The 24,272-nt window shown below is 39.8% G+C and overlaps 1 protein-coding gene across 1 annotated transcript in view; it reads right to left on the bottom strand.

Annotated features, from left to right (window-relative positions):
• Positions 1-24,272, bottom strand: part of MYO10 (myosin X) — a 207,344-nt gene that overhangs the window by 69,804 nt on the left and 113,268 nt on the right. Inside the window, exons 6-19 of the mRNA XM_008151670.3 lie at positions 23,481-23,605; positions 22,768-22,781; positions 22,563-22,647; positions 21,631-21,734; positions 12,306-12,435; positions 10,821-10,939; positions 9,342-9,488; positions 9,072-9,172; positions 8,903-8,969; positions 8,038-8,130; positions 7,446-7,514; positions 7,167-7,249; positions 4,782-4,890; positions 2,245-2,325 (exon numbers count right to left, since the gene is read on the bottom strand). Coding sequence (XP_008149892.2) covers positions 2,245-2,325; positions 4,782-4,890; positions 7,167-7,249; positions 7,446-7,514; positions 8,038-8,130; positions 8,903-8,969; positions 9,072-9,172; positions 9,342-9,488; positions 10,821-10,939; positions 12,306-12,435; positions 21,631-21,734; positions 22,563-22,647; positions 22,768-22,781; positions 23,481-23,605 — 1,327 coding nt within the window. The remainder of the gene's footprint in view (positions 1-2,244; positions 2,326-4,781; positions 4,891-7,166; positions 7,250-7,445; positions 7,515-8,037; positions 8,131-8,902; positions 8,970-9,071; positions 9,173-9,341; positions 9,489-10,820; positions 10,940-12,305; positions 12,436-21,630; positions 21,735-22,562; positions 22,648-22,767; positions 22,782-23,480; positions 23,606-24,272) is intronic.

Genomic DNA, 24,272 nt, shown 5'->3' with positions numbered 1-24,272 from the left:
GATGAACAACTCACTTGAGAAGGGTGGGAGGGGCGTGTAGGGAAGGGGAGATGGCCGCACCCCTCCAGGCCGGAAATCCACATGTCCCATCTTGGGGCAAAGGAAGGCAAAGTTTTCCCTGTGAAATTTCTAGAAGCATCTATCTTTGGACAAAAGAGTATTCATAAAAAAACTCCAAATGAGGGCTGTTTACATATATGTCATGTAACAATGACCAGTAACACGCCCGTATTTTCAATGGAACCAAATGAAGGTTGAGCGAGTCATAATTTAGTATCTCCATATTCTAATTAGCATCTTTACACTTAAAAATCACACCTTCATGTCAGGCCTCAGACATGTCAGTTCTTGTGTCTATAAAATGTTACCAAGACATTTTTTTCGAAGTCTTTATAGACCATCTCTTGGTGTGTTGGAAATCTGTGTCTGCCCCAGGTCAGGAGAAGAAAGGGGGTGTGAGCGAACACAAATGGAAATGTGAGTTTGAGCTGGATCTTTTTTTTCTTAAATGCAAAAACCAAAGCAACTAGACACAATCAAATTCCAACAAGGAAAAATAAACATCAAAAAGAGAGTAATTTTTTTTAAAACTATTCTGGCTGCGGAACAATTTTCAATTCAAGAGGGCCTAATTTTTAAAAAAAAAACTATCACAAAAATATATATTTTTTAAATCAAAAGCTATTACAATTTAAAGGAATGTCTATCCTTATAACAATGCTGAGATAGCACGTCCCCCGTTTCATTGAATCTGAGATACCACCGCCAAGAAAGAGAAAGAGCCTGCACTAAACTATGGCTTGCCAAAAGCTGTAAATCCATCCCGAGCTCCAAGACCTTAAGCTGGAAAAAACCATGCATGTTTAAGGATGAAATACAGTATTATCATCTCTGTTATAAAATCAGAAAAGAAATGCTGACAGGTGTTAAACAGCTCCTGTGAGTGTAGACCCCAAATGACAAGCCCATTTATACTGTCTTGTAAATACTGTCCATTGGGGTTATAAAGTGAAGTATACACCAGCTGGAATGATATGCAGTTATGTCTTAACTGTTAATTTCCTACATAATGTCAAAAAAGCTATGTATTGCTTCTGTGTCATTTTTTGTGGTAACCTAAAACACTTTAATGTAAATGTGAAAACTGCCAGAATAGATGCATATTAAATTAAGTCATCACAGATCTTCTATTTAAAACCAGTCCCAACCACCTTAATGCCTTATACGTGCCGATTCTCACCACTGTGCTACCCAGTAAGGTAACAAACTGAACAGGTTATTCTTCAATAAAGAGAACATACACTTCCGCCTTCTGAGAAGACAGAGAATTCAACTGTAATTCTTATCATTAAAGATCTTTAAACCATAAATCAGGAATCCCTGTAATACTAAGTCAAAGGCAACTGGTACCCACTATATAAAGCTCTAGCCTCAGCCACATTATCAGAATCTAACACAAATCTCATAGGTCACAGTTCAGGTCAGGTTCCTTATCTTAATGCTTCTGAGGGGCCCTTGACATTACTACCTAGAGGGGTTTACCTCTCTCCAGTGGGGGGCTACTAAGAGCTGATATTCGCCAAATCAAGATAATTTCAAATGTTTAACAACACTCTAAGGCAAGTTGCCCAGTTTAGTCTTGGACCGAGCAACTGCATCTTTATCTAATGCTAAATTTAAATTTTCTTAGTTAAAATAGCTTTTTCTTTTAAAATTCACATTATTTCTGATCAGGATAGGGCATTCAAAGCTAAAATCTCGGAGCCTACACAAGAAAACTCATAATGGCAACCTTCCAGAAATTTTCAAATTAGTTACAACCACCTAAAGTCCTTAAAACACAGAATACAGACTCTTCACGTTTAACAACAAAGCAAAAGAAAAATCAAACAAACAGAAAAATCAACCACCAAAAATACACCAATGATTTCTTCTAAAATAGAAGCTTGCCCAAGAATTTCACATCAAGTGCTTAAAACAAAAAAGAAAGAAAGAAAAAGAAAAAAAGTGAAGGCTTTACAGTGTTTCCTTTTCAACTAGACTTCTTTAAAGCTGAATGGCATCATTCAAAAGCAGACCAATAGACCCAGGAGACAAAGGGAATCTTTCCATTCAGCACCGTTAGGTTATAATAATGCCACATACATCTCCAACCATCTATAATGAAAGGACTTCGGAGAAACCCAATCTGTGAGTAACTACCCCAGGAGGCAGTGTCCTCAATCTAGAACTGGCCCCTCTTACCTTCTGCATGTTTGGCTTGACACAGCGAACAAAGAAAGGATTAGAGGAGCTTAGGGTTGCCATCAAGGAATGCAGTGAGTCCTAATAGAAAGACAGAAAAGCACATGTCGATTTAGTCTCTTAGTATCTCGATCTTTAAGTTTCTCAGCACCTTAGACACTTGTCAGAAACAAAGTTAAAAAAACTTAATCATAGGAATAATAATGGTCTTTATTTTTAATTATGTCAGATAAAATAAAGCAAAGATATTATAATTCATTGTCAGTGAAATTATTTCACAATATGGTATACAAATTTTATTTGTCACTTCCTTGAAATAGTACCATTAAAAAAAATAACATTATTCTGTTAACCAGCAAAAAAAGCATAGGCTATTTCAATGGTTAGCATAGAAAACCTGAGAATTATGAGCTCTCCCACTGTAGTTATTTGTCCAAACTCATTATTTCCATCCAAATGACAGCCTCTACCAGCACCTCGCTGGTCTTTGACCTACAATCTCCACTCTAACCTTCAATTTCTGTAATACTGCTTTCTTTCCTTCTTCTTCTTTATGATTTTTTATTGTGAATTTTTAACATTTACCAAAGCAGACAGCATGCAACGTACTCATCATCAGCTTCAGCTAATCCCATTTCCTCTGATCCCTGTCTCCATCCGTACTATGCCCACTCCTTGTAGAAAAGCAAATCCGAGACATTGCTTATTTCATCCCTCAAAATTTCAGTATGTTCTATTAAAGGATAATCACTTTAAAAATATATATAGATAGATAACCATATCCATATCATCCTAAAAAGATTTGCCATGAATTCCTTAATGTTAACATTAAAAAGTGCAATTGTCTCGTTTCACGTTAAAATAGTCAACTGTCGCAAATTTCATTTTTTAAATGCTTTGTTCTTTGAATTCATGTATTGTAGTCGGTTGATATATCTCTTAAGTCTCTTTTAATCCAATGGTTGCCCCCCCACCCCCCATCTCTTTTCTTTTTACAGTCTTGCTGAGAAAACTGGGCTGTCAGTAACACTATGTTGATTAGTTACTTCTCTGCTTAAAAGCCTTACGTTTTTCACAGATGACAAAATGTCCTGGCATCCATGGCCCTTCATATCCTGGTACCAACTTAAGTTCGTACAAGGTGCCTGGTCAGCTGGCCTGTATCTATTCACAACCCTCCGGGGACAGGACTCATCACATTCCTGCCTCAGGAGTCCTTCTCTTGCCCTTGTCTCTACCTGGTAGGTCCACCCACTCTTTTCCATTTCCTTGATTTCTAGTCCAATTTAGTCCTCAAATATCTACAAAGCCTTGCAAGACAACACCAACCTAGAAAAAGAAAGTTCCACTGGGAGAGTAAAAGCTAGATTTTAGAGTCAGACAGACTTCCGCTTAATTCAAATCCTGCTCAGTCCTCAGAGGGACTGAATGGGTCTCCATTTCCCTAAACCTCAGCATTCTTATCTATAAAATGGGGACAATAATGTGTATTTATAAAATTATGAGAGAAGTGAACATGATAATGTACATAAAGTGATTAGCCCAATGCCTTGCACATAAGTGTATATAATAAATGGCAGCTATTATTATTACATCCTATCTGCCCCTCATGTGATCACGTTACCCAGCACTGCCAGCCATGTTGGGTGTATCTGGCTTATCGCCAACCACAATGCACAACAGACCACACACAGACTCCCACTGATGCATCCAACTGTGAGTAAATAAAAGCCCCATAGAGGGCAGAGGTTCTAAATGTCTGTTGACTGCCTAGCTGGTATGGCTCAGTGGTTGTGTGTTGACCTATGAACCAGGAGGTCACAACTCTATTCCTGGCCAGGGTACATGCCCAGGTTGCCAGCTTGACCCCCAGTAAGGGGCATGCAGGAAGCAGATAATCAGTGATGATCTCTCATCATTGATGTTTCTCTCTCTCTCTCTCTCTCTCTTTAGTGACCCTTCCCTCTTTCCCTCCCTCTCTGAAATCAATACAAAATATATTTTAAATGTCTGTTGACTGATGTGCTTCCGTATCTCTTCACATTAGGATTAAGCTACAAAAATGGTCAAAATATGCTCTACCTCTAAACTAAATAAAATGAAAATAAAAAAGTTCCTTATTTTCCCTGCATTCTGAACTATTTTGACAAGGTAACTGACATTGATCTTATTTAAATATGCACTTGGTTATTATTCCTAGTTATGATATTATAAATAGACCTGAGAAAAAATACAAATATTCAGACCTGGGAAGAAACAGACACAATTTTCACATGATCATCTGGATACAAATCAGAGTGAGCCCACGTGGCCAAACACAATCCCACATGGCAATTCCTAAGAATTGCCGTTTCATAATCTAAGAATAAGCAGCTACTTATTTCTTAACAACAACGAAAAAACTATGTACTATTTCTGGTTTATAGGATGATATACAAGTCAAACACTGGCTCATGGAGCTCTTGTTCCTAATTCCTATTTGCAGTTCTTAGATCACAGTCACAGTGAACTCATCACAGCCAGCAAAGGAGACTAACCTTGAACTGTGAGCTGACGGTGGGCCGCCGGTGCTTGCTTCCACATTTCAAGGTATCCTGGTTATTGCGGCTGGAAACGTGTTCAAATAGGTCATAGATGAAGTCGAATCTGTGAGAGCAAAGAGCAGGGGACCATGAGGGGCACACACCCAATTATTAGGTGCTAGATTACTGTAATTACAATGCATTTCCCCACTGACAGTAACACACCGAGGCCTGGAAGAGCTAAGACAGCTCCAAAGATTTCAAACCAACCACTGCATCAGGCATTGAAAAAAAATTGTGGTCGCCTCCAGAGCTCTAGAGAGCAGGGGTCCTCAAACTTTTTAAACAGGGGGCCAGTTCACTGTCCCTCAGTCCGTTGGAGGGCCGGACTATAGTTTAAAAAAGACTATGAACAAATTCCTATGCACATGGCACATATCTTACTTTAAAGTAAAAAAAACAAAACGGCAAAAACACCCACATGTGGCCCGCGGGCCGTAGTTTGAGGACGCCTGCTCTAGAGTCTTGCAGAACAGTGTCAGCTTCTGCAGCCTTGACTTCCCTCCAGTTGGAGGGACGTACTGTTTTGCTCATCTCACAGTGTTGCAACATCCATGCATTTAATAGGTGGAAAGGTGCTAACTCTAGAGTGAGGCAGACTGGGGTTCGAATCCTGCCTCCGCTACTTCCAGGCCATGTGACTTGGGCAGGATGGTTGTCTCTCTCCAGGCCTCAGTATTTCCATCTGGAAAATGGGGCTAATTTTAAAATGTATCCCATCACACTGTGGTGAGAATGAAACGAGAAAATGCACAAAAGGGTGCCTGGCACATGGTAAATGCTAAAGTTGGTAGCTGGTCCTGTTACTAAAAAGTTGTATAGAATTCATTGCCCCTACTAATAAAGTAGAAGGCTTTTCAGTAACTCTTTATCTTCCTTGCATGGAAAACATTTGGGCTGTAAAGTGGGGCGTTGGCGGGGCGGGGGGCGGGACGGGGGGTGGTTTGGTGGCTTCATGGAGACCAGGAAAGGTGGGGACAACGTCTGGGCATCCACAACTCCCAAGGTGGCAACGCCAGTGCTTCCCCCGTCACATCTCACTTTGCCCCAACCCTTTCTCAATTTTGTCCCCGGGTGCTACTTCACGCTCGCTCCCACAATGCTTTGAGCGCTCTGAAGGAAAGCGCTGGTTCCATGACACTGTCACAGATGTCAGAGGTGAAAGGGCAGAGTGAGCAAACAGCCCAAGCCCCTCAGTTTGCAGAGAGAAACCTGGGGCGGAAACAGAGAGTTCTTTAGTCCAACCACAAAACCACTTTACATATGAGAGCCAAATGCCAGCTTGCTGATCTCCACGCCTGGGAGCTTCTCATTACAACAGAATGCTTCCATTTAACATCAAGACACGGCTTTTATTTAAATGCATCACAATAACCCAGAAACTTCTCTGGTAGATCATATGCCATGGTATTTTTAAAACATCGCCGTTTTTACAGATCTAAAAGCTCGTCTAAGAGTAAAAATGGTGACAATTTGTAAATAGGGAAGAAGAGTTAAAACACATCTGAAGATTGACTACTTCCAATTCTGAGCTTCTACGCGGACACTTGCAATGGGCTCCCTTCCCCTGAGTACACAGCTATGTAAGTGATAGGGTGGCCACCTGGCCTTGGCACTCCTAAAAGTATTACAATTTTAAAATAATTGGGCTACTTTCCTTCCTAAGACATTAAAAATTTATTTGTTATATTCACTCGGGATCTGACACAGGTATTGAAAGCTTTAACGTAGGCTTATTTTCTTCCCTTTTTCTCTCACAAAGCCTCCTAGTTTAGTATACACACATAGCTACGCTAATCAACTACTGATTGAATGGTGTGGATTTACAATTCATGAATGACTAACTGAATGTGTAATAAACTTACAATTTTAGTTGAATTGATACCGGTTTATTTTCCCTGACAGCCTTTGCACTAACTACAGACATAGGGGTCCTACAAAGCCAAGGCCGAAATCAATTTAACCGCAGCCCTAAGCTTGTCATGAAGAACCTTGTCATACTGGTTACGATCTTGAGTTCTTGAGCCAAGCAGACCAATCAAAACTCGTGGGATCTTGGGCAAGTCACTTAACTGCTCCAAGTCTCAGTTTCCTCTTGTGCATAAGAGGATTCATAATAGGATCTAAGCCATGGATTTGCTGTTCTGATAGCACCTGATTAAATGGTAGTCACCGCTATTCATATATCTGTGGTCATTTTATTAACGAACTGTTGCCCAAGGAAGAAGAGAACAGATTAAGTTGCTTCCATATTCATTGTTTCTATATTTGTGAATTCAAAGCATTTGCACAAATATTACTTTGCTCGCTAATGATGTCTTAGGGAAGAAACTGACATACCGGCTTTCCCTTAGCAAGTTGAGAAGATCATCTCTGAATGTATCTCTGTTCTTCTCCAAGATGCCCCGGACATCATACTGCACCTGGTTTTAAAGAAATAAACGCGTGAAGGTAGAACTGATCAAAAGAGTAATTTCAGGTGATAAGCATGAGACTCCCTTTAAAGATAGGCCCATGAAAAAAAGTCCTATGAATATACTTATGATTGGCTTCTGAAAGTATTATTTCTCTAAATACCAACTCGGCAAATGTCAATAAGGGTCTTAATTAAGAAGTTACCTCTCCAGCATAGTGTTTCACTCCAAAATTGTTGACTGCGACTCTGGGCTTCACATAAAAGTGGTTATTCTAATAAAAAACAAACAAACACAAATGCCTACTTTTACTTACTGGTTTCCACTGAGTTCCAGAGGAAACTAACTACAACAGACAGTGAAAGCAATTTCAAAACCAGTCATACGTCCACACAGCCGGTGATACACATAATGAAAACCATGTCCCTCTTGTCTGTGTCATTACAACAGGCTAAAAACACAAAATTCTATACTCATAAACATGGGCATAATGTGACACACAGCCCCAAATCTACCCCCTCGGCTTATTTTGATTTGGTTCTAACAATCAAAGAGGAGCCATTGGCTTAAGAGGGGGAAAAAAATTTAAATGTGGAGGCACAGGGGGACCAAATCTACCCCTCTGGCTTATTTTAACTTAGATCTAGAAATCGAAGAAGTGCTCCATTGGTTATGTGAAAAAACAAAATTCAATGTGGAGGCCCAGGGGGCCAAGAGCACTGAAATATCTCGAATGTCACTTTAATCCACAGATCTGCTATCCAGACATAACTAAGGATTGGCAGGTCTTGACATACAGCATGTTGATTGTGCAATTTCTCCAATAAGGTGCTGTCCGTGGCTTGAGGGAAATGGCTTTCTTCATTGATCAGGGCCAGGAGACCAAGTTTCTAGAAGAGGGAAAGAAGGTTAAATGAATTAAAAGTGAACATAATATGCTTCAAAATATTTTAGAGCTCCTTTCCTCTCTACTCTCTATCAAATAAGTGGTTAAAAGAAAAGGCACAGCCCGGAGGTGTGGCTCAGTGGTTGAATGCTGACCTATGAACCAGGAGGTCACGGTTCCATTCCTGGTCAGGGCACGTGCCTGGGTGGTGGGCTTGATTCCCCACGGGGCGAGCAGGAGACAGCCGATCAGTGATTCTCACTCATCACTGATGTTTCTAACTCTCTCTCCACCTCTCCCTTCCTCTTTGCAATCAATAAAAATACATTTTAAAACAGAAAATAAAAGGCACAGTAACTCTTTAATTGAAAAAATTCAAAACAGTACTTCAAAGAAATCCAAAAAATTTAAATTCCACATAAACATTTAAAAAAATTGAACCCACCACAATTTTGTGGACAAAACTTTTACAACTGGCTGGTCTCTTACTGGTACTGGCAAGGCCTTGATGCTGACTTACAATCTACGTGAGTGAAGCGGCTCTGCCCGCTGCTGATCCTAAAATACGGAGTTCAAGGAGACAATAGACTTGAAGCAGCCAAGTGTTTAAATTCAACCTTGCACATTTACATTTACATTTCCAAATGGTCCATTGTGTTCTAAACTTTCACATCTTTGATGTGCGTGTTCACACAAGCTATTTCGTTCCCATAAAGATGAATCAGCCCAGCTGGACACCCTTGGGACTGAAACGACTCTTCTCAACAATACATTACCTTCTCGATCAAGTCCAGGCATTCGCCATTGTCTATCCAGTCGATATCTTCCCACACTAATCCTTCTCTGTGGAAAGATTTTAAAAAGCTGAGTTATAGCAACCTATACCTTTTTAACTTAGTGGCTAAGTAAAAATAAAAATTGAAATAGAATTCCATGAGTGCTTACCTGCTATATTCTAGTTGTTCTAAAGAAAAAATATGCTTGTTGAAATATTCCTGAAGTTTCTCATTTGCATAGTTTATATTGAACTGTTCAAAATGATTAACCTAAGGGAAGAAACCATTCAAAGGGTATCTTTAATGCTCTCACTATTATATATAAAGATGAAAAAAATCTCCAGAAAAAAATATCAGTGTTTGTTTTGAAAGTTTTGTTGAAGATCAGCCAATAAGTAGATAGAAAAGAATGCATGTGTCCCACCCGTGGGAAGCATACCTCAAAGTTTTCAAATCCGAAGATGTCAAGAATGCCAATAGATTTAAAGTCATCTTTGCCTTTGATCCTGCTGTTGATCTTCTTGATCACCCACTCGAAGCAGCGCGCATAAAGTGCCATGGCCAGGGAGTCTCTGCTATCTACTGCCTGGGGGTGGGGGTGGGGGGGAGAGGAGACATGATCACCGTGTCCCTGACCAGGGACAGCCAGGCAGGCAGGTCCGCCCCACCCACTCGGGAGCTCTTGGGAGACACATGTGGCAGGGGTGGCACCGTGCACTCTATGGCAAGTAAATCAATGCCACCTCAGAAAACACACACTTGAAAGAAAAGATAAATTGGAGCTTGCTTGTCACTTGACAGTAGGACTCACCAAGGATTTGCACTCGGACGTCGAGTGTGACTCGACACAGTTAGCATTAGAATAAAGGAATCGAGAAAAAAGCAAGCGAGTGCAAAGGGTTAAATACCAGGCTCCAAAGTCAACTCTGTATGTTGACTTTAGGTGAGAATCTGAGCTGATATATACAGTTACAAATTTTATCCGGTTTAAACAATAATTAAGACTGTTTTCATTTTATCTTCTTCTATTGTACTTCATACACATAAAAGTTTCCTTTATGGGATATGGTTAGTATTTTTGACTTATCTAATCAAGAAACAGGTATTACACAGGCTAGAGCATGTAACTGGCTCGAGGCTGCTACAGAGGCAAAAATAAGTACTACAACATTCGGTTGCATGTTTTCATGTACAATAATGTATTATAGCTCATGTTTATTTAGTTCTTATTCTGTTCCAATTAAAAGGAACTGAGAATATACACTGAGTGGCCAGATTATTATGATCTCTGAACGCACTATAATCTGGCCACTCACTGTATATCCTATATAATAAAAGGCTAATATGAAAATTGTCCCCTCGACCAGGAGTTCGACCAGCAGGCAGGCTGGCCAACCACCCATGTCCCCTCCCCTTGGCCAGGCTGGCCGGACCACCCCCCCACAATCCATGCATGAATTCATGCACCAGGCCTCTAATATATATGTATATGTATATATATATATATATATATATATATGTATATATGTGTATACACTGAGTGGCCAGATTATTATGCGTTCAGAGATCATAATAATCTGGCCACTCAGTGTATATTTTCTTATTATCCTTACAAGAATCCTCTGAAATAGGTCTTACAGAGGAAACTGAGGCACAGTGAACAAATTTCCTAAGAATAGACAGTAGTAAAAGGTGGAAGAGTTGGGACGCAAACAGAGGCCATCTGCACCAGACCCAACCCTCTTAAAGAGGCAGCTACACGGTCTCTTAGAAACAACTGAATAACTTTATCTATTCCCCTCAAGGTGGGTATCTTTATTTTGATTGTGAACCACAGTAACTTATTTGAATCAAAGCCATGGATCTGAAACCCCAGGAGTGTCATTCAAATCCAGCCTGGATAGCAAAGAGCATGTACCTGCTGAACGCTGAGCGGCGTGAGGATCTCCTCCCCCCTGAGGAACATCGATCTCTGGGTCAGAGCGTCCGTGAGCTGCGTTGGGTCCAGCCCAAGTAACTCTGCAGACCTGCCCAAGGCTGGGAATGAAGAACAAAGTAAACGTGGACTCCCAGCCCCCAAGAGGACCAGGCCGAGGGGACGCCAATGGGGTACAAAGCTAACCACTCACAGCAACACATGAAAGCAGAAAGCATGCCTGGATCCCTCAGGCAGAATTGTTGGGACACACATTCTATTGTCAGTCTGTCGTTCCTTTACCAAGTCCTAGGTTAGTGGCAAAGAACCTGGAGCTTGGACCAAGTGCAGTCCAGAGACCCCAAGATTAGGAGGGTTCCCAAGACACTGTAAGAGGTTTGTGAAGTCATAACTATTGTCAATGATAACACTAAGATGTTACTTGCTTTTTTATTCTCATTCCCTCACTAGTATACCGATGATTTTTCCAGGGACTACATGACCTGAGGTATCTCGAACAAAATAAATGCAACAGCAGATATGAGAACCCAACTGGCCTCTATTACATTAGATATTAAAGCAACTTGCAAAAATATAAGACAATGTGACTCTTCTTACTGATTTGTTTTTCTTGGAAAATAGTCTTACATGCAAATATTGTATTTTAACACGCAAAGGGTTTATTATGGTCATTTTGCAATGCCTGTTTAATTCCTAATATTGTGAACACCAACAGATAAGACTCACATTTTTAAAAGGAGCTCTCTGGGGTTCTCCATCATGTTAAGATCATTATGAGGTGCTGGGACCAAACAATTGAGAACTACTGGCCTGCAGCCCTGGGCTCCTTACAGCCATTTGTACTTGACCTCATTAAGTTCCCAGCCTCCATGCCCTCATATAGTGCTCCCATCAGAACAGTTTAAAAATAAATACAAAAACGGCTCCAGGAAAATGACAACTGACACAGCTATGTGTGCATGAACTCGCTCAATCTCAACAACACATCCCCGAGGCACTTTACCAACAAGAAGTTGCTGGTGTCGAGGGGATAAATAACCCAGGAAATAGCCCGAGGCCGTGCCAGGCTGCGGACCGAGCCTCTGCCTTGAAAACGGAGGCCCTCACCATCACACTGCGCCTCCACTCGGTCACTGGAGAGCTATGCCCACACTCCGCCCGGCTCAGAACACTTTTCCTGCTTCCCATCCTCCTTGCGCGTGTGTCTCCTCTGATGTGGCCCATGTTCCTTCTTTCTTAGTCGGAACAAGAACACAACCACCATCCCATTCTGGAACCAAGTCCCATAGGCTTTGAGCCTTTATTTGCTGACAGTTCACCTCAGGGCCAAAGTTCTGCAGCCCTTTATTTCAGGGTTAGCAAGCTCTTTCTGTAAAAGGCCAGACAGTAACTATTTCAGGTCTAAGTTTCCTACCAGGAAAAAGCCAAGGAAGAAAAGAGGGGCAGGGACGGGAGGGGCGACCTTACCCGTTTTGAAGGAAACCTGCGCCCCACCAGCAGTGATAAATTCTATGTTCCCAAGATGCAGTATGCCAGCAAGCAGCCTCAAAACCTCCCGGACTTCCTCCTTGCTAAACTGCATCACGTCCATTGCCGTCTGGAAGAAAAGCAACGTGTTTCATTGTTTATGTTGGTTGGGTTTTTTTGTCATACTAAAGAAAAAATTTAAAAAACGCCCATTGCTCAACAAAATTACCAGGTATTGTTCTAAAAGGCAAGAAAATAAGAAATAGATGCACGACCAGTTTTAAAGATAAAACTGGTATGACTTTACACAGATACACACATAAAAGAACATGAGGTTAAGAACTGTAGAATGTTGAGGAAGAGCCTAATCGAGGACATAAAAATAAGTATCCGCCTACTGTACAAGCCTCCTAGTTATGCCACAAAAAATTATATATTTTTCCCTACAGATATCAAAGCATAATGGAACATTTATTTTCTTACACATGGAAGTAGGAGGGCAATTGGGGAAGCTAAGCCTTCCTGAGAGTTCTGCAGGATCAACGCTGGGGCTTGTCCTCATGGTTACTCACAGCAGGAACCCAAGGAGGTGGAATAAAATTCGGACAGGGACTCTACAATGGGAGAGTCTTTGTATCCTTTTACAATAGATACTGGTGGACCTAGGAATGGATCTGGGTCTATCTGCCCTGGACATTCTTTGACGTCTCTACTTCTCATTTCTCCAAAGGGTTCTTAAGGTCTTATCTTGGCCTCTGGGTAGTAAATGGAACCTAACATAATGCTGTTTGGGGGAAAATAACAATCAACAGACATCTACCTCCAGGAGCATTGTAACCAGCAAGTATCCAAACAACTTTAGCCAGGAGTCTCCTCGATCACATCGAAGATTTGTTCATTTTCTACTGGGATTTAGGAGCCATATTCATGTCAGGAACTCTGCACTCAACCCACATCCACAATTGAGAACAAAATTGGCGACAAGACTCCGGAAATGACCTACAAAGAGGACTTGGGCCCAGCCGGTGTGGCTCAGTGGTTAAGCGTTGACCCATAAACCAGGAGGTCATGGTATGATTCCCAGTCAGGGCACATGCCCGGGTTTCAGGCTCAATCCCTAGTGGGGATGCGGAGGTGCAGGAGGCAGCCAATCAATGATTCTCTCTCATCATTGATGTTTCTATCCCTCTCTCCCTCTCTCTGAAATCAATAAAATCATATTTAAAAAAAGAAAGAAAAAAAGAGCACTTGGATCCGAAATCACTACACTGACCACAAGAGACGTGGGAGAAGGAAATCATGCACCACTTTGAAGCAATAGAAATTGCAAAAGGAAACAACTGGAGATTTTAAAATGTGAGACACATAATTTCTTTACAAGGAAAAAACAATGAAGTTGAAACAAAGGGCAAAAACAATAGACAGGGAAACAAAATTAAAAGGGGAAAAATGCAAGGGAAGGAGCAAGAGCTATATTGGGAGATACACACGCAACAAAAATAAAATAGGCCCTTCTTACAAAGGAAGTGCAAATCCACAGAGAAATTAGTCTCCGTCATAGAAACAAAACATACACAAATTACAGAAAATCGGGGATCATTTCTATTGCATGAGCAAAAACATTTCTGAAGAATTGACCTGAAAGTGGTGAAACTGGGATGTTTAGGCACTGGCCACTGGTACTATAAGTGAGTATAACTTTTTGGAAAAGAAGATTATGTGGCAGGACTGTGTTGGGCCACACGTGCATACGCTCTTACAATGTTTAGAGGTTAAGGAATTTTCTCAGGGTTGCATAAGCAAGATTCAAAGTCCAGGAACTTGTTATTTATCCAACTTTATTGCTTTACAAGGACATTTTTAAAAAAAGTAAGAACTCTCCTGTGCAATCTCCCATAATTTCAATGATGAAAATTTGTTCCAAGGAAAATGTTGACAATAATAAAGTTTTGCAATATGTCACTACAGTGTTATCTTAACACTTTCAGAGAATTCTAACGAACCCATAATTAGGCAAAACAGAGTAAATAACATTGTTAGAATACTGTATCGTTTTTAAAGGAAATTCTCAACATCATATAGAAACATGATTATATTTTGCTTTATCCAAAGAGTAAAAACTACATTTTTTAACCATAACTAATAAAATCAGGATGGGAAGAAAACTTACAAAATGAAAAATATGGTAGTGTTGGTAGGCTCATAAACACTGTGTTGTACCATGTCCTTTAATGTTGTTGACATCTTTCTGAACAACAAATGAGACTATTATGCAAATCGCTCAAATGAGACTATTATGCAAATTGCTCTCTACCCAATGGGATACTACTCCCCATGCAGAGGAATGAATTGTATTCTGTGGGATGTGGATGAGCGAAAGAAGGTAGACACAGGAGAATACATTCTGTGTGATTTCATTTACACGAAACTCTAGAAAAGACAAATCTATGCCATGTATGGTGACCGAAAGATCAGGGGTTCCCCAGGCTGGGGTGGGGTAGCTGGGATTGTCTGGGTAGGGGAACAAAGAACTGCTGGGGTATAGAACTGTCCTTTATGTTGATTGTGGTTGTAGGTACATGGGTGTGTAAATTAAAAATTCATTGAAATGCATACTTTACATGGGAGCGTTTTATTTTATGTACATTATAGCTCAGTAAAGTGTATTACAAAAAAATGAAAGACCATGAATTATTTAATCAAGGATGAGAAGACTTATTTCAGGGTACAAACAAAACTTAATGCAAAAACAACTATTAGTCAAGTGTTTATCAATGAAAAGGCCTATGGAAAAATAATTATTCAAATTTACTTATTCTAAATGCAAAAGAAATGTGACTAAGAAATACAGAACAATTTATGATGTTCAGTCAATAAAAGAAAAATACCACATGACCTCACTCATTTATGGATAATAAAGAACATTATAAACTTGAACAAAAAGATAGATACAGAGGCAGTAAAGCATCAAACAGTCTGTCAAATTACAGCAGGAAGGTTAGGGAGAGGTGGGGAAGATAAGAGATCAACCAAAGGACTTGTATGCATGCATATAAACATAACCAATGGACGCAAAACTCTGGGGGGTGAGGGCATATATGGGAGTGGGGTGGGGAGGCAATGGTAAGATATGTACACATATAATACCTTAATAAAAAAAAATTGGAAAAAAAATGTTCAGGACTTTAAAACAGTGGTCAGGATCAAATCAGACATCAGTAAAATAATTTTTAAAAATCACCTATGCTGTGCAAAAGTTAGTATTTTCCTTTTCCATGATGAAAGTTCTCCTCATATTACCAGACACAGTCAATACTCATTTGTAAAAATGTTCTAAACTCATCTTAGAACGACCACAGAAATGAAAATAGTCACTGCTTTAAGTCACCTACCTGGACTTTAAACATGGCTAAAAGAAACAAGATTTTTGAAAACTAGTCTACAGTAGCAGAAAATTTCAAACGGTCAAATGAAAAATGTCAAAAGATGCCTATGAAAAAACTGTTGGTTAAGTTCTGAGAATACATACAATGTATAAATGGAGATACGAAAGCAGATGGATAAAGGGTGCTTACTTCATTAATAAACTTGTGACTTCTTCACTTTCAAGTCCGACTCTGAGTGAATTAATTAGTGAGGAGTGTGGTGATAAGTGGTAATTGCATTAATAACACCATGGGGTAATTTAATGGTTGCAACCAATTATCGCCTGCGTGGGTGTGGGTGCCAAAATTGCTAGCCAGAGCTCCATCCATTGTCTCTTACTGTCCTAGTTACGATATTTTTAGTAGCAATCTCCACCCCTAGGCAAGAGTAGCACTTTAAGGTTTATTATAATTATCTTATTTTCTCAACAATAGGGCTCAAGACTTTTAAAAAAAAAAAAAACAACCCTGGGAAATTCTCAGTATAGTTCAGAAGCACTAAACAGCAATTTAGTTATGAAACTGGCACAAAGTTAGACAACATATTTTCAATAAAGTCTGTACTAAGCCCATAAAAATGAAATGTTTGTGAAAGTGTGTGTGAGAGATGTTGGGGGTGATACAGTCCCAGCCATGAAGGACTGACGGCAGAAAGGCTGTCACACTAGAAACAAATAGAGAAGAGCGGCGAATTGAGGGTAATTCACTGCCAAAAGGTACATCTGATCTGCTCAGGGTCTCAGAAGTCAGTTATGAGTGGAGAGGCTCCATTCAAGAAGGCAAAGGGATCACAGATCAACTCCGAATAAATGGTACGATGGAAATGGTGGAAGAGAAGGCTATTCTGGGCATAGTAAATTATTTTAAGTAATGTAATCACTTACTCTGTAATGTTATGTTACAGCAAGGCCATAATATGCTATTTCATGATATAAAATTGGCTTATATTCCTAAGTTTTCCAACACTGAAAGACACGATTTCCAAGCTTGGTAAGATCGAGGTATCAAGTCAGCCCTTTAAATTTTCATAAACTCTGACTCATGAGGCATGGATCTGTGCATACATATACATGGGCTCACACCATTAAACACCCACGGATATGCCCAGTGAGCCGAAATGGTGAGGAAATCCCAGAGTGGCTCATGACTAGGCTCACCGCAAAACATTCAATACTGTGGAGGAAGAAAATACTGAGATTACAGCTCAGAGACTCCCCTTACCTCACACACATTTCATCAGCCACCGTCCTGGTGGGTCAATGCAGGTGACAGAATAAATTAGTTGTTACTACTGACTTAAAATAGCTTTCTACCCTAACTGATCAGTTAACAGGAAACTTGGAAGGCTGCATAAGAAATGGTCACGAAGTTTAACAGGTCGTGTTCCTGCCCCAGGAAACTAGGTCCCTCCATAATTGCTCAGGATACCTCACAGGTACTTACTTATTTATATTAATGTTACAGGTACTTATTTATATTAATGGCATCACTGTTGATGCCAATGATAAATTTTAAAAATACATAAATTCTCAATAAAATAAGCAAAATTCTTAAGTATATTGATATTTAAGTTGATAAAAAGAATAATTTTTTTTTAGAAGCTAAAAAAACGAACACCAGCCCTGGCCAGTTAGCTCAGTGGGTTAGAGCGTCATCCCAATACACCAAGGTTTCCAGTTCAACCCCAGGTCAGAGCACATACAAGAATGAACCAATGAATGTATAAATAAGCGTAACGATAAATCGATGATCCTCTCCCCGCGCCCTCACCCACCCTGTTCCTCTCTCTAAAAAAACAAACAAACAAAAAAAAAACAATAAAAAATAAAAAGAACACCAGTGACATGTTCATACATATTCATAGAAACAATTTCTCTCCATTAGCACTTGAACAACTGCTAACAAACGCCCACGAGTCCCAGCAGAATGTGGTCCCTTCCCTTCCTACAATCCCCAAACCTCTGGAAAAGGAGCTTTACGGAATTTGAGTATGAACATACAAATTTAGGTGGGATTTGCCATTGGAAGGAAATATTGAGATGAATCACATAAAAAACAACAGTATAATTCTGTTCCAGTCATCTTCAGCAGAGTGCAGGGATCATGTGGTTTGCTTGCTCTGTCTCTCCAGTGCCCAGCACACAGCAGGTGCTCAAATATGCTGAACATATAAAATCACCTCCAGCCAGAAGAGTCTGGAGTCTTCTTATCCATTTCTGTGTCACTTCTGGTAACAGAGTGATGCTCAAGGCAGAAAGATGGGCTGGCTGGTACTGGTAATGATACCTATGATTATATTCCTATATTATAGAAACTAGAGGCCTGGTGCACAAAATTCGTGCATCGGGGGGGGGGGGTCTTGAGCCCTGCTTGCACCCTCTAACAATCCGGGACCGCTGGCTCCTAACTGCTTGCCTGCTGGCCTGTTTGATTGTCCCTAACCACTCCGCTTGCCTGCCTCATCGCCCCTAACTGCTCACCTGCCTGCCTCATCGCCCCTAACTGCCTCTGCCTGCCTGCCTCATTGCCCCTCATATTATACTTTTATTATTATAGATAGTTGCCTTGCTCCAAATTGTAAGGAGCTACTTGTCTTAGAGATAAAAAAGTTTTAATTTTTACTCTTGATTATGGCAATTAACTAACACAGATGGCCACCAAAAAAGTGACTTACCAAAGGGTGTATAGCAAACGGTGTTGTTAAGTCCTCTTCCGTGAAAACGTGCATGTCGTGCATTGTATCTCCCTGGGTACATGAAAGAGTTAAGTTTCTGTCTGTCTTTGCAATTATATGACCGAATTGTGTGAGACCCCAGCCCAGTCTGGTTTGGTGCTCACAGAATAATGGAGGTCTTTTTTTTTTTCTTTGCTCCATTGGTGGAGATTTCCTAGAAGTTGCAGGATATCTTCCTTTTAATTTTTCCTCAACACTCTGAATTATGTCTCTCACCTTTGCTTTCCCTCCATCCCCCACCCACAACAGTAACTTGCTCCAGGCTCACTTCACTCGAGTGTCTAGGAGATCGTGCAATCCGTCCGCCACCAGAACCACGATTCCCAGCATTCCTGGTGCTCCCCACGCTCTCAGCTTCCGCTTTCGGCTCGAGGCCCCTGCTCTCCCTTCCCTCCATGCAGCCGGGGCGCGGACTCTGGTCTCATGTTGCGGGGTGATGCTGCCAGCATCCCGCCCCGGCCACTATGTATGCTGCCATCTTTGTTGCGGAGTGATGGTTAATTTACATATTACTCTTTTATTAGATAGGATATGACTTTTAGGTTATCATAATAATTATTACAAAGTTGGGATGTTTGTTGTAAAAATGTAACACAGAGACTGGAAAAATATATACAATCCTAGAATTCTGCCTCATTTTTGGTATATTTTGTTCCAATACTTTTCTGCACATATAATTACTATATATACATGATATATATTCAGGGTGGGGCAAATGTAGTTTTACAGTTGTTTGTAAGGAAAATACTACAATAATTAATAAATAATCAAAGAATAAGCTCTGTTTCGCATACTCACAATTGTAAACTTACTTTGGCCCCACCCTGTACATATAATGCTTATTATTTAAATAAAAAAATTATAGTGCTGCACACCACCTTCCTTATGTATGTAATAAGCAAGTTTTCCCATACTGTTAAATATACTTGAGCATGTGTTTTGCTTGTTGCCATGGCTCTTACTTTATGCGTTTAACAAATTATTAAAGCCATTCTCCAATTCATGATTTTGTGAGTTTAGGGGGAAAGAATCTTATATTTTATAGAAAAGAATATTTTTCCTCCTTTCTGAAAAGCTGCTCATTTATGTTTCTTTTCCGACAACATTGCTTAGAACTTCCAGAAGAAGAAGAAAACCACATTTTCCTGATTTCAATAATCACCAGCTACGTCGTCTTTGACATTTCTGACGGGTCCACACTAAAAGGTAATTGCAAAGTAAGTATTAGGATCTATTAATAGAATACTTTTAAGTTTGTGTGTACATTCACAAAGCCACATTTATGTATACACTTTTCTTCCTTTCTAGAAGACAAAGCCTTTCATCATAAGACCACATTTCAAATGTCAAAACCTATCATTTCAATTTAAAAATAAAAGCTAGCAATCACTGAAACTAGGACACGCTCCAAAAATTAACTTGCAGCTAACAAGAACAAACAGTTCTGAATCAGAAAATGGTGCCCCGAGAGGAAAGCCATCAGAGCACCTTCTCCTGGCACTCAGCACGAGGGCAGGCCTCACTGCCAGTGCCCTCTAGTGGCCAGTCAGCTGGTCGGTTTCACCTGCAGTGAAACTACCACTTAGATAATTAGGAGTTTATCGGTTACCAGGAACTAGGTCCTATCACAAAGCACTGTTGGGCAGCTTCAAGAAAGAAGCAAAACATTTTGTTGAGAATTTTGGCATCTATGTTCATCAGGGATATTGGCCTGTAATTCTCTTTCTTTGTGGTGTCTTTGTCTGGTTCTGGTATCAGAGTAATGTCGGCTTTGTAGAATGAGTTTGAAAGTGTTTCTTCCCTTTCCATTTTTTTTGGAATAGTTTGAGGATAGATACTAATTCTTCTTTAAGTATTTGGCAGAATTCACCTGGGAAGCCATCTGGTCCTGGGCTTTTGTTTGTTGGGAGTTTTTTGATTACCGCTTCAACGTCATTGCTACTAATTGGTTTGTTCAGAATCTGTTTCTTCTTGGTTTCATCTTGGAAGGTTGTGTATTTCTAAAAATGTATCCATTACTTTCTAGGTTGGGACTCTGTGGGCATAACATTGTTCATAGTATTCTTGAATGATCCTTTGTATTTCTGTGGTGTCCATTATAATCTCTCCTCTTTCATTTTCTGGCTTTATTTATTTGTATTCTCTCTTTTTTGCTTGATGAGTCTTGCTAGAGGCGTGTCAATTTTATTTGTCCTCTCAAAGAATCAACTCTGTTTCCTTAATCTTTTCTACTGTTTTTATTTTCTATTTTATTTATTACTGCTTTGATCTTTATTATTTATTTCCTTCTGCTTACTTTTAGTTTATTTCCAATAGCCAAGATGTGGGAGCTATGTAGGTGTCCACTAATAGGTGAATAAATAAAGAAAATGTGGTGTGGACACACACACACACACACACACACACACACACAAGGGAATATTACACAGCAATAAGAACGAAATCTTGCCATTTGTGACAACATGGATGGATCTAGAGGGTGGTATTATGCTTTGTGAAATAAGCCAGAGAGAAACAAATACCATATGTTTTATTCACTTATATATGGAATCTAAAGAACAACATAAACGAACAAAATAAAAACAGACTCACAGAAATAGAGCAAAGGGATAATTACCAGAAGGAAGGGGGTGGGAGGATGGGTGAAAGGAAGGGGACTATAGTCAACAATATTGTGGTAAGTTTACACAGTGACAGATGAATACTAGATGTAGTGGGGCGATCACAGTGTAAAGTATAAAAAAATTGAATCATTTATATTGTACACCTGAAATTAATATCACCAATGTAAGACTGCATATCAACTATACTTAAATAAAAATAAAATTTAAAAAAAGCAAAAATAAAACAAAATCGAAAGAAAAATCCTGAGACAAGTCTTTTTTGCAACTCATAAAAAATAAGAATGAGTTTTCTAATTTATTCTAACGCAAGATCTTTCAGCAAAGGGAGTAATGCAGTAAATGAATTGTGAATGGAGAAAATCTGAGTCACGAGAGACATTGAGGGAGCCAAAATAAAATTGGGAAAGAAAAGAAATACTGCTCCCAGACAGTGGTGCAAATGTAATTATTTCTATTTTTAGTAAAAGTTTTATTTGAAACAGAAAATAAAATTTGTTCTTTTTGTGTCACTCTTAATAAGGGAAAATAAGAAAGTAACTTACAATAACTTCCCTAAAGGATTCCTGGTCACTGATTGTCTTGTCTTCTACACATCCCGACTGATTCAAGTAGTGGTAGTTTTCTGGTACAGATAAATAAAATTCTTCTACAAAAAGGAGAAAACAACAACATCAATACTTGACTGGCCAGGATAAGACTGAATCTGAGTTTTTTACTTTGTGATGTTAAAATCAAGTACATAAATAATTCTGTGCTTGCCCTGGCCGGTTTAGCTCAGTGGATAGAGCGTCGGCCTGCAGACTGAAGGGTCTTGGGTTCTATTCTGGTCAAGGGCACATGCCCAGGTTGAGGGCTTAATCCCTAGTGGCGGGGGGGGGGGGGGGGGTGCGGGAGGCAGCTGATCAATGATTCTCTCTCATCATTGATGTTTCTATCTCTCTCTCCCTCTTCCTTCCTCTCTGAAATCAATAGAAATATAATAAAAATAATAATAATAATTCTGTGCTAATAGTCTCCTATTAAGTTCTCTCTTAATCATCAGATAGGGAAAATAGAAAGAATCTAATGAAACTAAATGGTATGATAGAAAATGTTACTGAAAAAAAATCGATAAGGATCCTGTTTTGACTGCTTTTTCTCAGAAATCAAATATTCAGGGGAAAAAAAAATCAGATGTTCAGAAATTAGCTTTCTTCGGGTGTAGTTTCAAACTAAAACCAGTTGTAATACATTATATATAAATGTTTTCATAAATACTCCTTACATCAGAAAAGCACCAAGATTCCAAAAACAAACACAAAACCTAAGATTTCCCTATTGATGACTTTCTCTGTACATTATTTGGCTCTGAAAGAAACACAACATTGTCTGTACTCTCATACATTTTGAATCAATTGGTGGAATAGCGACAAAGTTCAAACAGATGTCTTCTCATGTCCTGATGGTTTTTATAAAGGGAAAATGAGTGACTCACCTCTCTGTTCCCCCTCCAGCCCCGCCAGCAGTGCATAGAATATGTGGTAATTCCGCTCCCCAGGATTTTGTCTTACTACTCGGTTCTGTGGAAATAAATCAGATTTCTATTCAGGGATGTTTTCCCCTGCTTAATTAACACAAACCAATAATTTCCGAAAATTGTTATTGTGAAGGAAAACGTGAATTAAATCATGTCTACTTACTTTTTCTAATAAATCTTCATGTGAAAAGCAATGGCAAGTCAAGGAACAAAACCAGGATATGACCCGCTTAATTACTCTCTCATTTTCTGTTCTTTGTTACCCAAATAATTACAATTCCCCAGTCCGCTGACATTGAGACTTTCCAGTGCCAAAAGATAAGCCCTGAAAGCATAGACTATTTCACCTAAATCCAATTTCGAACAATTGGGCAGAACTGATTTCAAACAACAGCTGATGTTTGATCAGAAATGCATTTTTTCAGATTATGGACATGATATCAGAGATTTCCAAAAGAAAAATGGTTCTTTATCCCCTAGAACAGTGGTCGGCAAACTCATTAGTCAACAGAGCCAAATATCAATAGTACAATGATTGAAATTTCTTTTGAGAGCCAAATTTTTTAAACTTAAACTTCTTCTAATGTCACTTCTTCAAAATAGACTGGCCCAGGCCGTGGTATTTTGTGGAAGAGCCACACTCAAGGGGCCAAAGAGCCACATGGCTCGTGAGCTGCAGTTTGCCGACCACGGCCCTAGAATAATTAATAGGTCAAACACAGTAATAATAGAGCAATAATTGTATAGAAAGAACCAGACAGAAATGTTTCATTCATATTCTTCATCCATCCTTATGACAAGAACAGTTTCTACTTGTGGAGTCAAATACTGTAGACAAAACACACAAAAAACAAAAAACTAAACGAAAGAGGATACAATCTACAATCCTCCCGCCCTGAATATTTCCCTTCTGGCAGATGTTCAGCTGAACGAACTTCCCAAAGCGACTGGAGTTGTTGTTGTACACGGTCTTCGCGTTGCCGAAAGCTTCCATGATGGGGCTGAAAAGAAGTCAGGACAGCAGCAGTGTTAATGAGGGCAGAGCTAAAAAACAGCAAGGACAGTCCCCACAGACGTCAAAACACACAAGTGCAAGAAAAGTCCGAGTTTGAAAGGACCAGCGGTGGTTATGTTCCTTCACAGAAGAGCCAGGTTCCAAAGCACTTGCTGGAATGGGTTTACCAAGAACATCCACCTTGAAGGAGAGCTCTCGGGGCTGGTGGTGAGGGCACAGGATGCTTCACTGAGTGAAGGAGGCCATGAAGGCTCGTCCCTGCACAAATTAGCTTGGGCTTATCTATACCAGCCAGGGATTGCACAGAAAAAGCTCCTCTTGTAATGCTAGGAACTGCATAAAGCCCATCCTGAAAATTCTACCCATTGCTTGTGTCTTGGGAGTAACTTCTTTGGGTCGTCTCTAAGTGGTCAGGGATCAGCCAACTTTTTCTGTAAAGATCCATGGGAGTCTTCATTACAACTACTCAGCTCTGGCGTGATTGCTTGAAAGCAGCCAAAAATGAACCGTAAACAAATGAGTGTCTGGCTCCCAATAAAATTTAATTTATAAAAACAGGCTGCAGGTGGAAGATGACCATCCTGGAGCTGGATGGTGGAAATGGCTGCATAACCTGGTAAATGTACCTAATCCCGTACTTGGGGAAATATTTC

This window comes from Eptesicus fuscus, chromosome 4, assembly GCF_027574615.1.
Source record: "Eptesicus fuscus isolate TK198812 chromosome 4, DD_ASM_mEF_20220401, whole genome shotgun sequence".
NCBI classification, from domain to species: Eukaryota; Metazoa; Chordata; class Mammalia; order Chiroptera; family Vespertilionidae; genus Eptesicus; species Eptesicus fuscus.
Note: the sequence above shows the minus strand (reverse complement) of the source record. Positions and strands in the feature narration are given on the sequence as shown.